The 14,892-nt window shown below is 41.3% G+C and overlaps 2 protein-coding genes across 2 annotated transcripts; both read right to left on the bottom strand.

The window, feature by feature from the left end:
- Positions 1 to 2,469: 2,469 nt before the first annotated feature.
- LOC306927163 (microfibril-associated glycoprotein 4-like) lies at positions 2,470 to 7,951 on the bottom strand. The gene is made up of 5 exons (XM_079506846.1): positions 7,577 to 7,951; positions 6,249 to 6,306; positions 4,768 to 4,888; positions 3,441 to 3,598; positions 2,470 to 3,097 (listed from the first exon to the last, which is right to left on the bottom strand). Exons 1-5 carry the CDS (start codon positions 7,666 to 7,668, stop codon positions 3,059 to 3,061), a joined length of 468 nt encoding a protein of 155 aa, XP_079362972.1. The 5' UTR covers positions 7,669 to 7,951; the 3' UTR covers positions 2,470 to 3,058.
- Positions 7,952 to 9,484: 1,533 nt separating this feature from the next.
- LOC306927160 (microfibril-associated glycoprotein 4-like) lies at positions 9,485 to 14,851 on the bottom strand. The gene is made up of 5 exons (XM_079506842.1): positions 14,542 to 14,851; positions 13,225 to 13,282; positions 11,739 to 11,859; positions 10,362 to 10,519; positions 9,485 to 9,810 (listed from the first exon to the last, which is right to left on the bottom strand). Exons 1-5 carry the CDS (start codon positions 14,631 to 14,633, stop codon positions 9,565 to 9,567), a joined length of 675 nt encoding a protein of 224 aa, XP_079362968.1. The 5' UTR covers positions 14,634 to 14,851; the 3' UTR covers positions 9,485 to 9,564.
- Between the last annotated feature and the right edge of the window lie 41 nt (positions 14,852 to 14,892).

Below are 14,892 nucleotides of genomic sequence, written 5' to 3'. Positions count from 1 at the left end.
GAGTGTATTTAATTACGTTAAACCCACCAATTAAGATTGATGCTGTACGAAAGCTTGGAATTTCCTCTTTGTATCTGTCAAGTTTTTGTTTGAGTTAATTACTTTCTATTTCCTTTATTATCTAAGTGTTTTCTAAGTTTGGAAGCGCTTGTTAACTGTTTCAAAATGGCAGGAGGCAGCAGGACGTTGCGTTATTGAAAACGTGTGCTTATACAAACTCGAACACAAAATACAAAATACCCACCGACATGGGAAATCTGAGCTCTGCAGGCTTCTCTTCCCGGGAAGTTAGCATGCTATAATAAGAAAGGGATAATGTCTGGCTAGCTATAGGTGGTCATTGTTGGGAGATGATTCACCGACAGTCACTCGCTCATCCCCTGGTTCGTGGAAGTTTTTCTCCATGGAGAATGACATTGGGTCATCTTAAAATTGTCTCATAAGAATCGTGGTCCAAAAATAAACAAACTGTCTCGGCATTATTGTCGGGGAGGTGTCTCTGTATCATTCACTCTATATAGTCATATTTGATACAGTCGGTTTCTAGCGAAAATGTAACATTAGCGTTTTATCGCAGTCAGTTGATTCTTCACATCAGAGTGAAACCGCCAGGAAGATTTGTTTATTTTTCAAACACAGTTCTTGTATGAGGCGATCTAAGATCCCCCTATGGGGATTATAATACAAATAAAAAAGTAGGCCTACATGAACCCTGGGAACAGCGCCCTCTGCCGAAATTGACGTCAGTCTTCGGTGCTCTATTGGTAATAATTAGCATTGTTGAGTAACTTTTCCAACACCTGTCCTCTCCCGGTACAGTATGGATGAAGACAACTCTCCCCCTATGCCATATGTGTACCTGTACAACACGGGCCATGTCTTTGACGATAAGCCTATGAGAGTGGTCAGTTCCTGTCGCATGGAGATCTACGCGTTCCCCTTCGACGTCCAGAACTGCACCATAACCTTTGGTTCCTACCTTCACGATGGTAAGACAAAGAATCATAAAGACATGCATAAGAAAAGACAAATATGGGCCTATAATATAGTAATACAAACATTATGTGTATTCTCTTTTGAGAAATCACACCTGTGTGAAGTGTGCGGTGTAACTCCGTGTGGGGGTCCCCCGCGTCCGAAACGGTTGAGAAATGACAGAGTTACCGTGTGGGGGTCCCCGGAACATCCAGACCACCAGGAACGTGCCCAGGGGGCTGGCCCGGTAACCGGTGAGCCGCCCCGTGTCCGAAACAGTCGAGAAATGACAGAGTTACCGTGTGGGGGTCCCTGGAACATCCAGACCCCCAGAAATGCGGCCAGGGTGCCGGGCCGTTTCCGGAGAGCCGCCCCCATGTCCGAAACTGTCGAGAAATGACAGAGTTACCAACCAAGCTATTTTCGCGCTTGAACAGACAGACCCAGGGACAGACAGACAGACCCAGGGACAGACCCAGGGACACACATAGCTGTGTAATGGAGTGGTTGCACCACTCAAAAATGCCAAGGACAATTAACAGTCACGAGTAAAATAAATCTCAGTTCTTTTTATTTTCTTCTATTTTTTGTAGATGCTCATATTGTGATAAACATCCTCTTCAAAGATCAAATCTCATATTGTCCTCTCGTCTTTGCATGAATTATTCTATTCACAGGAATATGAAACAATGTTTCCAACCACATCGAAATATATACTTTTTTATTCTTCAAAAAATTACATAATAATAATTTGTTATACACTTTACTGAAGACCAGTAAATGTATGAGTTACTGATTAGACCAGTGGCTCTCACACTTTTTGTTTTTACTTCAAAGACCCCATAACCTCTACAAATGGAACCTAATGGACCCGTGAGGTTCAGATTAGTTTTTCTACATCATATGCTTTCACTCAAGTAAAAAAAAAAAAAAAAACAGTACTTATTCCACCACTGACCACAACCTTCATTTCCAGAAGAAAATGCATAATTATGCATGTATAAATAATAATATAATTGTATTCATATATTATTAATATATCAAGGCAGGGGTTACCAAAGTGCTCAGCTTGAGACCCAAAAGAGAGATTTGTTGTCTCCACAGGACTCTAAACTTAAAGGTATAACTATTAGGGTCGCCGTGTTCGTTCAATTACTTTTTTCATTTATTTTTAATATATAGCCTATATATTAAAAAATCACACCCGTGTGAACTGAGTGGTGTAAGGTCTTATATAGACTGATCAGCTGTGGTCTGACGTAATGTCTGACGTAATGAAATCACACCCGTGTGAACTGGGTGACCATAGCAACCATGCTCATTTTTTGGTACGAACAGACAGACACACAGACAGACAGACACGTAAACTAACAAAGCCAGTTGTAGGAGTGGTTTACACCACTCAAAAAAGGTCTGGTAAAATGCATATCAAATATGGAGCAACTTCAAAACTTTCTATAGGGTGTTTGTTTACAAAAGCACATGAGTAGACGATGAAATTACCCACATTTTAATATCCCTTGAACAAAAAAATACACAACGAATGAAACGTTTAAGCCCACTTTTGAAAATAGCAGATCTACAGTTGGAGGCCATCGATATTGTCCTTGTCTTTTTGCTGAGGTTTGCGTGATCTGCGCAAAAGGACAGTTAAGCCATTTTGGGCGGGAACCCCTTTTGGTGTTTTAAACATTGTTATAATTTAGCTATTGAAAAATAGCAGATCTACAAGCTCATAGCGCCACCGAGTGGCGCGCTACGAGCTTGTAGGTCTGCTATTTTTGAAAAATCGTGAAAATGTAGAAGGATTTTTTTCAGGTATACATGCTCAAATGTTTCCCACCCCCCATGAACACACATGCCGGGGGTTCAAGTGTTTAGGAATCACGTCTGATCTTCATGGATATGGAGAATATTTGATGAGGAGAGCTCGTGTCCTGCCAGAGGTAGAAGCCGTTGGGGTTGTCGTAGTGACAGCTGTGGCGGTCGTGCCAGAAGGGACCGTGGTACTGGTTAGCGCAGGCCTTGTTAAACTGCTCCTGGTTCTTGTCCAAGGTGGAGAACTTGCGTCCGTTGCGATGCGTCATGAGTCCCCCGCGCCTCCCTCCTTGAAGCCTGACACCTGTGACGGTTAACAACATACATTTAAATGGATATTTCACTTTCAATTTTTTTTGGTCATTTTATCGTCGACTCTAAAAAATACAAGGCCCCTCACGTATATGAGGGCAGTATGAGTCACCAGAACCAAGGATGGGTGTTTTCAGTGTATCTATCATGGTTCAAATGGTTTGAATTTACAATGGGTCGCGTGTCTCATAAAATTAATATCAAATATCTAAATACTCAATCGAGCAACTTAACAACTGTCAACACCTAAATTTCCCCTCCGAGGTGGGAAGCCTGGTGACATGAGGTTATAGTGGTCTATACAGTATGGTTGTAGAATAGATGTGTCTTCAGACCCGCAGCTTGTAGTCGGTGGCCTCGGAGCCCACGGAGAAGTGGGAGTAAAAGGCGAAGGCCGTGTTCCCCCCAAAGTCCTCCAAGTCCAGCCTCAGGTGGTAGCGCTGCCCCCTGGTGGTGAGGAGATGCATGTGGTCCAGTCCCAGCCAGAACTCGGCTGTTAGGTGAGGTGGTGGACAAAGCATAATATCGTCACCGGTCCGTGCACGGGCAGAACCCTTCTAGAATCTCTACATCCACATTTCAACTTGTTTTTTTCGTAAATGAATAGGCTACTTCGTCATGCTATACCTTGTTACACAAAAGTAGCAAAAAATAGCTATAATATATATCTACAAGCACACAACTGAGCTTGCAGATTGACTATTTTCACTATTTTAAAAATAATAATAGCCTAATAATAATAATAGTAATAATAATCATAATAATCATAATAATCATAATAATCATAATAATGGTTTACAGTTTACAGCTGACAGCAACATAATACTGTAAAATTAGGCTTTGTTAGGTCTTGTGCGAATTCTTATATAATTAGGCCATAGGAATGATTGTGTTTCATTATGGGCTATAACTGCTTTTATTTCTGTCCTATAACAAAAACACATTATTTCTAGTTACAAAACACATTATTTTAATTGCGCCTTATTATTAAAAATGTATGTTAATGCTATTATTAATATTATTACTAATTATAGAACAGTGCCCGTTGGCGGGGGTGATCAGGTGTGATCAATTGGCTAATAAAGGGCGAGGCCGTGCACCATTGTGATGTCAGAACAGGCCAGCTCCATATATGGAGATCTAGGGGTGATCAGGATTTGGAGCCTGCGGGCAGTGGCTTTTGTGCTGGTTCTGGTCAACCGGCGATCTGACGGCCTCAACACCGGGCACTGCACTCCCTGTGGTGGTGTGGAACGTTTGTGTCAAATGTGAAGTCCGTGGGGCGAACGGTTTCCGAGTTACGACATACAGAGACTTGGTGCATTTATGGATAAAATAGACCTGAGTGGTGCCTGTTGGGCACTGGCCTACTTGGAACGATGCAATTTGGAAATGCATGCCCCACCCAGATATTATGTCTGTAACCCTTTTTTGTCCATATATGGAGTTCTTTGTCATGAATGGCCAAATATGGAGTCTATGCAGATGTCAGAATAATGTCAGAACAGGCCTGCTCCATATACAGTATGAAGATCTACTTCTCGAGTTACGTAGATAGATAGATAGATAGATAGATAGATAGATAGATAGATAGATAGATAGATGTGTAGGCCTACAGCAAATTGGCCTGCGACTGCAATTATTTTAGTGCTAGTAACTCGCCTGCAGGGTTTCCAAAGCCAGCCTTGTACTGAGCCCAGGGTCTGTTGAAGATGACATGTCCGTCCATCCTCCTCTGAATGACTGTCCATCCTCCTCCGTCTGTGTCCATGTCACAGTACACCTGCACGGGGGTATAGTAGAACAGTGACTAAAGGACAGTAAAGTATGAGTAGGCTACTGTAAACTAGCGCCCTACTTGATCCTGTACAGCGTCACACAAAAAGCATAAAAAACATCAGATCTACAAGTTTGAAACATATGCAACTGTGCAAAGCAATGCGTTTTGAGCTTGTAGATCTGATAGTTTTGAATTGAAATCCTGAAACCGTTTTGGACATGTGAGGACAGAGAGGTGAGATGATATATCTAATAATAATAATAATAATAATAACTTGGATTTATATAGCGCCTTTCAAGAAACCCAAGGACGCTTTACAAAACAAAAAACAAAACAAACAAACTAGTTGCCAAAAGCCAGAGTGAACAAATGTCTCTTCAGTGCAGACTTGAAAGAGTCCAATGTAGGAGTCTTTCAAGTCTGCACTGAAGAGACATTTGTTCACTCTGGCTTTTGGCAACTAGTTTGTACTTTGTACTTTACTCGAGTGTTTTGCATTTTTGGATAGTTAATTGACTTTCACTCCACTAACTTTCAAAGACAATTGTAGTCCACTCCACTAAATGACAAAGACACTATATTGTACTTTTGACTCCACTACTACTTCTAGGAAGGGAAAGGGGGCATGTAACCACTCAAAATCGAGTGAAAAAGATCCACAAGCTCACAAAGCATCACGATGCAACGTGTTGTAAGCTTGTAGATCTTGTAGTAGTGGTTAATTCGTAATGTACTTTTTGTCTTTCTAGAAAAAGAAAACAAAGTAGTGGAGTGCACGTCATAGTTGTATGACGTGCAGTTTGACGTACACAAGTATCCAAAAATGCTCTGTCTACCAAGCAATCTTTGTTCCTACTCTCACCTACGGTCATGAAGTTTGGGTCATGACCGAAAGAAAAAGGTCGCGAATTCAACGGGTGGCTGGCATCTCCCTTATAGGGTGAGAAGTTCAGTCAAGCGAGAGAGACTGAGTATAGCTACTTCTTCGCGTGGAAAGGAGCCAGCTTAGGTGGTTCTGGCATCTGGTTAGGATGCCTCTTGGGCGTCTCCCTATAGGGAGGTCCTCGAGGCACGCCCCACTGCATGGGAGGAGACCCCGGGGCAGACCAAGGCACAGTTGGAGGAATCACATCGACTCACTGGCCTTGGAACGCCTCGGGATCCCCCAGGAGGAAGTCACTAATGTTGCTCTGGAGTTGTTCTGGAGTTCTCTGGTGGAGCTGCGACCCAACTAATAAGTGGTTGAAGATGGATGGGTGGATGGATGGATGGATGGATGGATGGATGGATGGATGGATGGTATCCAAAAAAATGCAAATACTCAAGTACAGATGTAAGTTATGAGTTAGTGTCCAGGACTGACCTTAAGGGGAGTAGCATCTGGGTAGATGGTGTAGACGCCGCTCTGGGTGGAGACATTCCTGTGATCACCATTATTTGGAGAAAAGCACAGTTATTTTTCCATCATCGTCATAATCCTTTCATGTTGCAGCTATTTCTGCTATTTGTGGAAAATGTATGAACATTTTTCAAAAATTCGCGGAAATGGCTCTATAAAGTTAGGAATTATGTATATTTAAATTATTTGTCATATTTTCTGCCCTGTGTATTTTTTATTAGGTTAGTTAAAATTAGTTAAAATGCAATCACAAATAGGACTTTTCTGTTTGGATGTATGGGCTGCCTGTCAAGGCCAGAAAGTGTTGGGGTTTTTTGCCACTCAGTAGGTGTTCCCACACCTGATGCTGTCACACAGTCACACGCATACCCTCTGTAGCATTACAATAAATAAGCAAACATGATACCAAAATAAAATCATCTTTAAAAGAATAATGTTTGCTCATGAATGTTTGTTCTGGAATTGTTTGTTCTGGCATTGGAAGTAGGAGTTAGTGTTGCCTAAAGGCTTGCTTGTGTAAATATTTAGTTGTTACAAGAGATCATGTCATTTACGCTATAACGAGGCAAAGTTTGAACTTAGTGTGAGGTGGTGCAACTGGCCCTTGTTATTTTTTCTTACTTGTTATTTTTTACACCAAAACTTCAGGTGTATTTGTGGAGGAATATATTTTGTAATGCATGTAGCATTTTTATTTTTATTCATTGAAAATATAAAATCAACATGACAAAAAATATACTAAAGTATGATGTGAATGTTTTTATTTCTGCTAATTCAAACTCTTTTTTCTTCGCCCACTTATTAAAAAAAAAGAAAAAGCTGCACCCTTAATAAAAAAACAGACGGCTGGCCTGTACTGTAGCCTGACTGCACGTCGGTTTCGGCCGGCCTACTGTCCTATCAATAATAAAGGAATGAAAGCCCACAAATAAATAATAATTATAACAATAATAATAATAAAATAAAACATGTCCAACACATGTCCCTAGTCTAAAAACAACACAATGTCCCTCTGGGCTCACAATTCACAGCTCCTTGAATTATCACACAAACAAAACACACAGGGCTCCATTTTCGTCAAAAACATTTTTGAATAGTTCAACTAGCCAATCTACATTGACACGTTGTGAGCTTGAAGACTGGCCATTTTAACTATTAAATAATGTTTTGCAAAATAGTAAAAAAGGCAAAGAAGTTTAGGGATAAGGTTTTTTTTAGCGGTGACGGAAATGGAGCCCACAATCTCCATGATGTGACAGTGACAGTGGTCCAGTGACAGACAACAGGCCTACCTGTAGATGACAGCACAGTCCTCCAGCATGGACAGGCCCTCGCCGTGGACGCGTACAGACACACACACCGCCAGTACCAACAGTAGCAGCATGATCTTGCACCTGCTAATATCCTCAAGTGTTTCTCACACTATACGCTCTATCCTCTTCTCACAAACAAATACAAAATAAAGTAAAAATCCTCTCCCTTCCGATGATTTATTTTGTATCCTCGTCCTTCTGGCGAAGGGAGGAAAAAAATATGCATTCCCCTCTCGCAAAAAAATGATTCCACCCACTGCTTTACACCTATAAGCCTGTTATGATGTGTCAACAGCAAGGAAGTTGGCACGGACGGTCATCTTTTAGGGTGTTGCCGTTGGACAGATGTATATATACTGCTTCTAAAACGGTTAGTCCCAATACTTGATTCTGATTGGCTGGTTACCGTCACGTGACCGGTGTAAATTTCACCGATAACCCACACCTTCAATCACTATATCATTCGCACCTGATTCCGCATCTCTGTAGCTGTACTGGGGAAGGGGAGCGCTTGATTACCTTACAAACCCATGCCGTGCGGGCGTCTAAGCGCCGCCCGGCTCATATGACTGTGAATGTGTGGCTCCAGGCAGCCCCGTAAAGACATCAAGCGCTATTCTCCCGTCACATAGGCTACTTGCCGAGCAAAACAAGGAAGTGATGTGGCTCGCTCTGGTGGTGCAAAGCGTAGCTACTTTTGTGAAATTAATAGTTGTATTTAGGTTAATATTGCTATATGTTTGTAACCGTTTTAGAAAAGCAATAAGCCACTCGAGGCCCCATCTTACCGGGTATTTTACAATGGCTGGGGGGTAGAAGACCCTCCGCTCCGCGTCGGGTCTGCCTACGCCCCCAGCCATTGTAAAATACCCGGTAACCTGAGACCTCTCGTGGCTTATTGCTTAAATAAAGAATAATCAAGGGTTATCAAAAGGACAAAGGACACTGTACTTGAATCATCTGCAATAAAAGCCCTTTGATGGCTGATATTCACCGTTTGACGTGGACAGTCATAAAAAGACATAAAAAGGAACAATTATTTGATTACAGTATTCCATAATAAATTTGTTTTGGCCTCGCATTAACTTTATGCACCTCACTGAGGCACTGGACAGACTCACAATTGAAGACCAGTAAATGTATGAGTTACTGATTAGACCAGTGGCTCTCACACTTTTTGTTTTTACTTCAAAGACCCCATAACCTCTACAAATGGAACCAAATGGACCCGTGAGGTTCAGATTAGTATTTCTACATCATATGTCTGCTTTCACTCAAGTAAAAAAGAAAAAAGAAAACAGTACTTATTCCACCACTGACCACAACCTTCATTTCCGGAAGAAAATGCATAATGATGCATGTATAAATAATAATATAATTGTATTCATATATTATTAATATATCAAGGCAGGGGTTACCAAAGTGCTCACCTTGAGACCCAAAAGAGAGATTTGTTGTCTCCACAGGACTCTTAAACTCTTGAACTTAAAGGGATAACTATTAGGGTTTTCATTTATTTTGAATAAATAGCCTATATATAAAAAAATCACACCCGTGTGAACTGAGTGGTGTACGGTCTTATATAGCCTGTCTGACGTAATGAAATCATGTCTGACGTAATGAAATCACACCCGGGTGAACAGGGTGAACATAGCAACCATGCTCATTTTTTCTGCACAGACTAACAAAGCCAGTTGTAGGAGTGGTTTACACCACTCAAAAAAGGTCTGGTAAAATGCATATCAAATATGGAGCAACTTCAAAACTTTCTAGGGTGTTTGTTTACAAAAGCACATGAGTAGACAATGAAATGACCCACATTTTATTTTAACTGAAATATCCCTTGAACAAAAAAATACACAACGAATGAAAAGTTTAAGCCCACTTTTGAAAATAGCAGATCTACAGGTATACATGCTCAAATGTTTCCCACCCCCCATGAACACACATGCCGAGGGTTCAAGTGTTTAGGAATCACGTCTGATCTTCATGGATATGGAGAATATTTGACGAGGCGAGCTCGTGTCCTGCCAGAGGTAGAAGCCGTTGGGGTTGTCGTAGTGACAGCTGTGGCGGTCGTGCCAGAAGGGACCGTGGTTCTGGTTAGCGCAGGCCTTGTTATACTGCTCCTGGTTCTTGTCCAAGGTGGAGAACCTGCGTCCGTTGCGATGCGTCATGGAGTCCCCCACGCCTCCCTCCTTGAAGCCCGACACCTGTGACGGTTAACAACATACATTTAAATGGCTATTTCACTTCATTTTATCGTCTACTCAGCTAGGCTTTTGTGAACACCCAGGCAGACAGTTTGTTTGATTCAGTTAAAATAAATAAAAGTAAAACAAGGCCCCTCACGTATATGAGGGCAATGAGTCACCAGAACCAAGGATGGGTGTTTTCAGTGTATCTATCATGGTTAAAATGGTTTGAATTTACAATGGGTCGCGTCGCGTGTCTCATAAAATTAATATCAAATATCTAAATACTGAATCGAGCAACTTAACAACTGTCCGAGGTGACCCATAACATTTTTTCCGCGCCACCCCATGAACATCAAAACAAAAGCGACGCCGAAAAAGCCCCAAACGGGAAAAATGTTTTATTCCTTTTTTTTTTAGATTTTACCATCCGGTCTAGACCAGATCACATGGCAATATAGAAACACAGACCAGGCTTTCCTAAATGTCCCCTCCGAGGTGGGAAGCCTGGTGACATGAGGTTATAGTGGTCTATACAGTATGGTTGTAGAATAGATGTGTCTTCAGACCCGCAGCTTGTAGTCGGTGGCCTCGGAGCCCACGGAGAAGTGGGAGTAAAAGGCGAAGGCCGTGTTCCCCTCAAAGTCCTCCAAGTCCAGCCTCAGGTGGTAGTGCTGCCCCCTGGTGGTGAGGAGATGCATGTGGTCCAGTCCCAGCCAGAACTCGGCTGTTGAGGTGGTGGATAAAGCATAATATCGTCACCGGTCCGTGCACGGGCAGAACCCTTCTAGAATCTACATCCACATTTCAACTTGTTTTTTTCGTAAATGAATAGGCTACTTCGTCATGCTATACCTTGTTACACAAAAGTAGCAAAAAATAGCTATAATATATATCTACAAGCACACAACTGAGCTTGCAGATTGACTATTTTCACTATTTTAAAAATAATAATAGCCTAATAATAATAATAGTAATAATAATCATAATAATCGTAATAATCATAATAATCATAATAATCATAGAATGGTTTACAGTTTACAGCTGACGGCAACATAATACTGTAAAATTAGGCTGTGTTAGGTCTTGTGCGAATTCTTATATAATTAGGCCATAGGAATGATTGTGTTTCATTATGGGCTATAACTGCTTTTATTTCTGTCCTATAACAAAAATACATTATTTCTAGTTACAAAACACATTATTTTAATTGCGCCTTATTATTAAAAATGTATGTTAATGCTATTATTAATATTATTACTAATTATAGAACAGTGCCCGTTGGCGGGGGTGATCAGGTGTGATCAATTGGCTAATAAAGGGCGAGGCCGTGCACCATTGTGATGTCAGAACAGGCCAGCTCCATATATGGAGATCTAGGGGTGATCAGGATTTGGAGCCTGCGGGCAGAGGCTTTTGTGCTGGTTCTGGTCAACCGGCGATCTGACGGCCTCAACACCGGGCACTGCACTCCCTGTGGTGGTGTGGAACGTTTGTGTCAAATGTGAAGTCCGTGGGGCGAACGGTTTCCGAGTTACGACATACAGAGACTTGGTGCATTTATGGATAAAATAGACCTGAGTGGTGCCTGTTGGGCACTGGCCTACTTGGAACGATGCAATTTGGAAATGCATGCCCCACCCAGATATTATGTCTGTAACCCTTTTTTGTCCATATATGGAGTTCTTTGTCATGAATGGCCAAATATGGAGTCTATGCAGATGTCAGAATAATGTCAGAACAGGCCTGCTCCATATACAGTATGAAGATCTACTTCTCGAGTTACGTAGATAGATAGATAGATAGATAGATAGATAGATAGATAGATAGATAGATAGATAGATAGATAGATAGATAGATAGATAGATAGATAGATAGATAGATAGATGTGTAGGCCTACAGCAAATTGGCCTGCGACTGCAATTATTTTAGTGCTAGTAACTCGCCTGCAGGGTTTCCAAAGCCAGCCTTGTACTGAGCCCAGGGTCTGTTGAAGATGACATGTCCGTCCATCCTCCTCTGAATGACTGTCCATCCTCCTCCGTCTGTGTCCATGTCACAGTACACCTGCACGGGGGTATAGTAGAACAGTGACTAAAGGACAGTAAAGTATGAGTAGGCTACTGTAAACTAGCGCCCTACTTGATCCTGTACAGCGTCACACAAAAAGCATAAAAAACATCAGATCTACAAGTTTGAAACATATGCAACTGTGCAAAGCAATGCGTTTTGAGCTTGTAGATCTGATAGTTTTGAATTGAAATCCTGAAACCGTTTTGGACATGTGAGGACAGAGAGGTGAGATGATATATCTAATAATAATAATAATAATAACTTGGATTTATATAGCGCCTTTCAAGAAACCCAAGGACGCTTTACAAAACAAAAAACAAAACAAACAAACTAGTTGCCAAAAGCCAGAGTGAACAAATGTCTCTTCAGTGCAGACTTGAAAGAGTCCAATGTAGGAGTCTTTCAAGTCTGCACTGAAGAGACATTTGTTCACTCTGGCTTTTGGCAACTAGTTTGTACTTTGTACTTTACTCGAGTGTTTTGCATTTTTGGATAGTTAATTGACTTTCACTCCACTAACTTTCAAAGACAATTGTAGTCCACTCCACTAAATGACAAAGACACTATATTGTACTTTTGACTCCACTACTACTTCTAGGAAGGGAAAGGGGGCATGTAACCACTCAAAATCGAGTGAAAAAGATCCACAAGCTCACAAAGCATCACGATGCAACGTGTTGTAAGCTTGTAGATCTTGTAGTAGTGGTTAATTCGTAATGTACTTTTTGTCTTTCTAGAAAAAGAAAACAAAGTAGTGGAGTGCACGTCATAGTTGTATGACGTGCAGTTTGACGTACACAAGTATCCAAAAATGCTCTGTCTACCAAGCAATCTTTGTTCCTACTCTCACCTACGGTCATGAAGTTTGGGTCATGACCGAAAGAAAAAGGTCGCGAATTCAACGGGTGGCTGGCATCTCCCTTATAGGGTGAGAAGTTCAGTCAAGCGAGAGAGACTGAGTATAGCTACTTCTTCGCGTGGAAAGGAGCCAGCTTAGGTGGTTCTGGCATCTGGTTAGGATGCCTCTTGGGCGTCTCCCTATAGGGAGGTCCTCGAGGCACGCCCCACTGCATGGGAGGAGACCCCGGGGCAGACCAAGGCACAGTTGGAGGAATCACATCGACTCACTGGACTTGGAACGCCTCGGGATCCCCCAGGAGGAAGTCACTAATGTTGCTCTGGAGTTGTTCTGGAGTTCTCTGGTGGAGCTGCGACCCAACTAATAAGTGGTTGAAGATGGATGGGTGGATGGATGGATGGATGGATGGATGGATGGATGGATGGATGGATGGATGGTATCCAAAAAAATGCAAATACTCAAGTACAGATGTAAGTTATGAGTTAGTGTCCAGGACTGACCTTAAGGGGAGTAGCATCTGGGTAGATGGTGTAGACGCCGCTCTGGGTGGAGACATTCCTGTGATCACCATTATTTGGAGAAAAGCACAGTTATTTTTCCATCATCGTCATAATCCTTTCATGTTGCAGCTATTTCTGCTATTTGTGGAAAATGTATGAACATTTTTCAAAAATTCGCGGAAATGGCTCTATAAAGTTAGGAATTATGTATATTTAAATTATTTGTCATATTTTCTGCCCTGTGTATTTTTTATTAGGTTAGTTAAAATTAGTTAAAATGCAATCACAAATAGGACTTTTCTGTTTGGATGTATGGGCTGCCTGTCAAGGCCAGAAAGTGTTGGGGTTTTTTGCCACTCAGTAGGTGTTCCCACACCTGATGCTGTCACACAGTCACACGCATACCCTCTGTAGCATTACAATAAATAAGCAAACATGATACCAAAATAAAATCATCTTTAAAAGAATAATGTTTGCTCATGAATGTTTGTTCTGGAATTGTTTGTTCTGGCATTGGAAGTAGGAGTTAGTGTTGCCTAAAGGCTTGCTTGTGTAAATATTTAGTTGTTACAAGAGATCATGTCATTTACGCTATAACGAGGCAAAGTTTGAACTTAGTGTGAGGTGGTGCAACTGGCCCTTGTTATTTTTTCTTACTTGTTATTTTTTACACCAAAACTTCAGGTGTATTTGTGGAGGAATATATTTTGTAATGCATGTAGCATTTTTATTTTTATTCATTGAAAATATAAAATCAACATGACAAAAAATATACTAAAGTATGATGTGAATGTTTTTATTTCTGCTAATTCAAACTCTTTTTTCTTCGCCCACTTATTAAAAAAAAAGAAAAAGCTGCACCCTTAATAAAAAAACAGACGGCTGGCCTGTACTGTAGCCTGACTGCACGTCGGTTTCGGCCGGCCTACTGTCCTATCAATAATAAAGGAATGAAAGCCCACAAATAAATAATAATTATAACAATAATAATAATAAAATAAAACATGTCCAACACATGTCCCTAGTCTAAAAACAACACAATGTCCCTCTGGGCTCACAATTCACAGCTCCTTGAATTATCACACAAACAAAACACACAGGGCTCCATTTTCGTCAAAAACATTTTTGAATAGTTCAACTAGCCAATCTACATTGACACGTTGTGAGCTTGAAGACTGGCCATTTTAACTATTAAATAATGTTTTGCAAAATAGTAAAAAAGGCAAAGAAGGTTTTTTTTTAGCGGTGACGGAAATGGAGCCCACAATCTCCATGATGTGACAGTGACAGTGGTCCAGTGACAGACAACAGGCCTACCTGTAGATGACAGCACAGTCCTCCAGCATGGACAGGCCCTCGCCGTGGACGCGTACAGACACACACACCGTCAGTACCAACAGTAGCAGCATGATCTTGCACCTGCTAATATCCTCAAGTGTTTCTCACACTATACCCTCTATCCTCTTCTCACAAACAAATACAAAATAAAGTAAAAATCCTCTCCCTTCCGATGATTTATTTTTTATCCTCGTCCTTCTGGCGAAGGGAGGAAAAAAATATGCATTCCCCTCTCGCAAATGATTCCACCCACTGCTTTACACCTATAAGCCTGTTATGATGTGTCAACAGCAAGGAAGTTGGCACGGTCATCTTTTAGGGTGTTGCCGT

The sequence above is a fragment of the Electrona antarctica genome, assembly GCF_951216825.1.
Source record: "Electrona antarctica genome assembly, chromosome: 7".
In the NCBI taxonomy this organism is placed as follows: domain Eukaryota; kingdom Metazoa; phylum Chordata; class Actinopteri; order Myctophiformes; family Myctophidae; genus Electrona; species Electrona antarctica.
The sequence above is the reverse complement of the archived record's forward strand: the minus strand, read 5'-3'. Positions and strand labels throughout refer to the sequence as shown.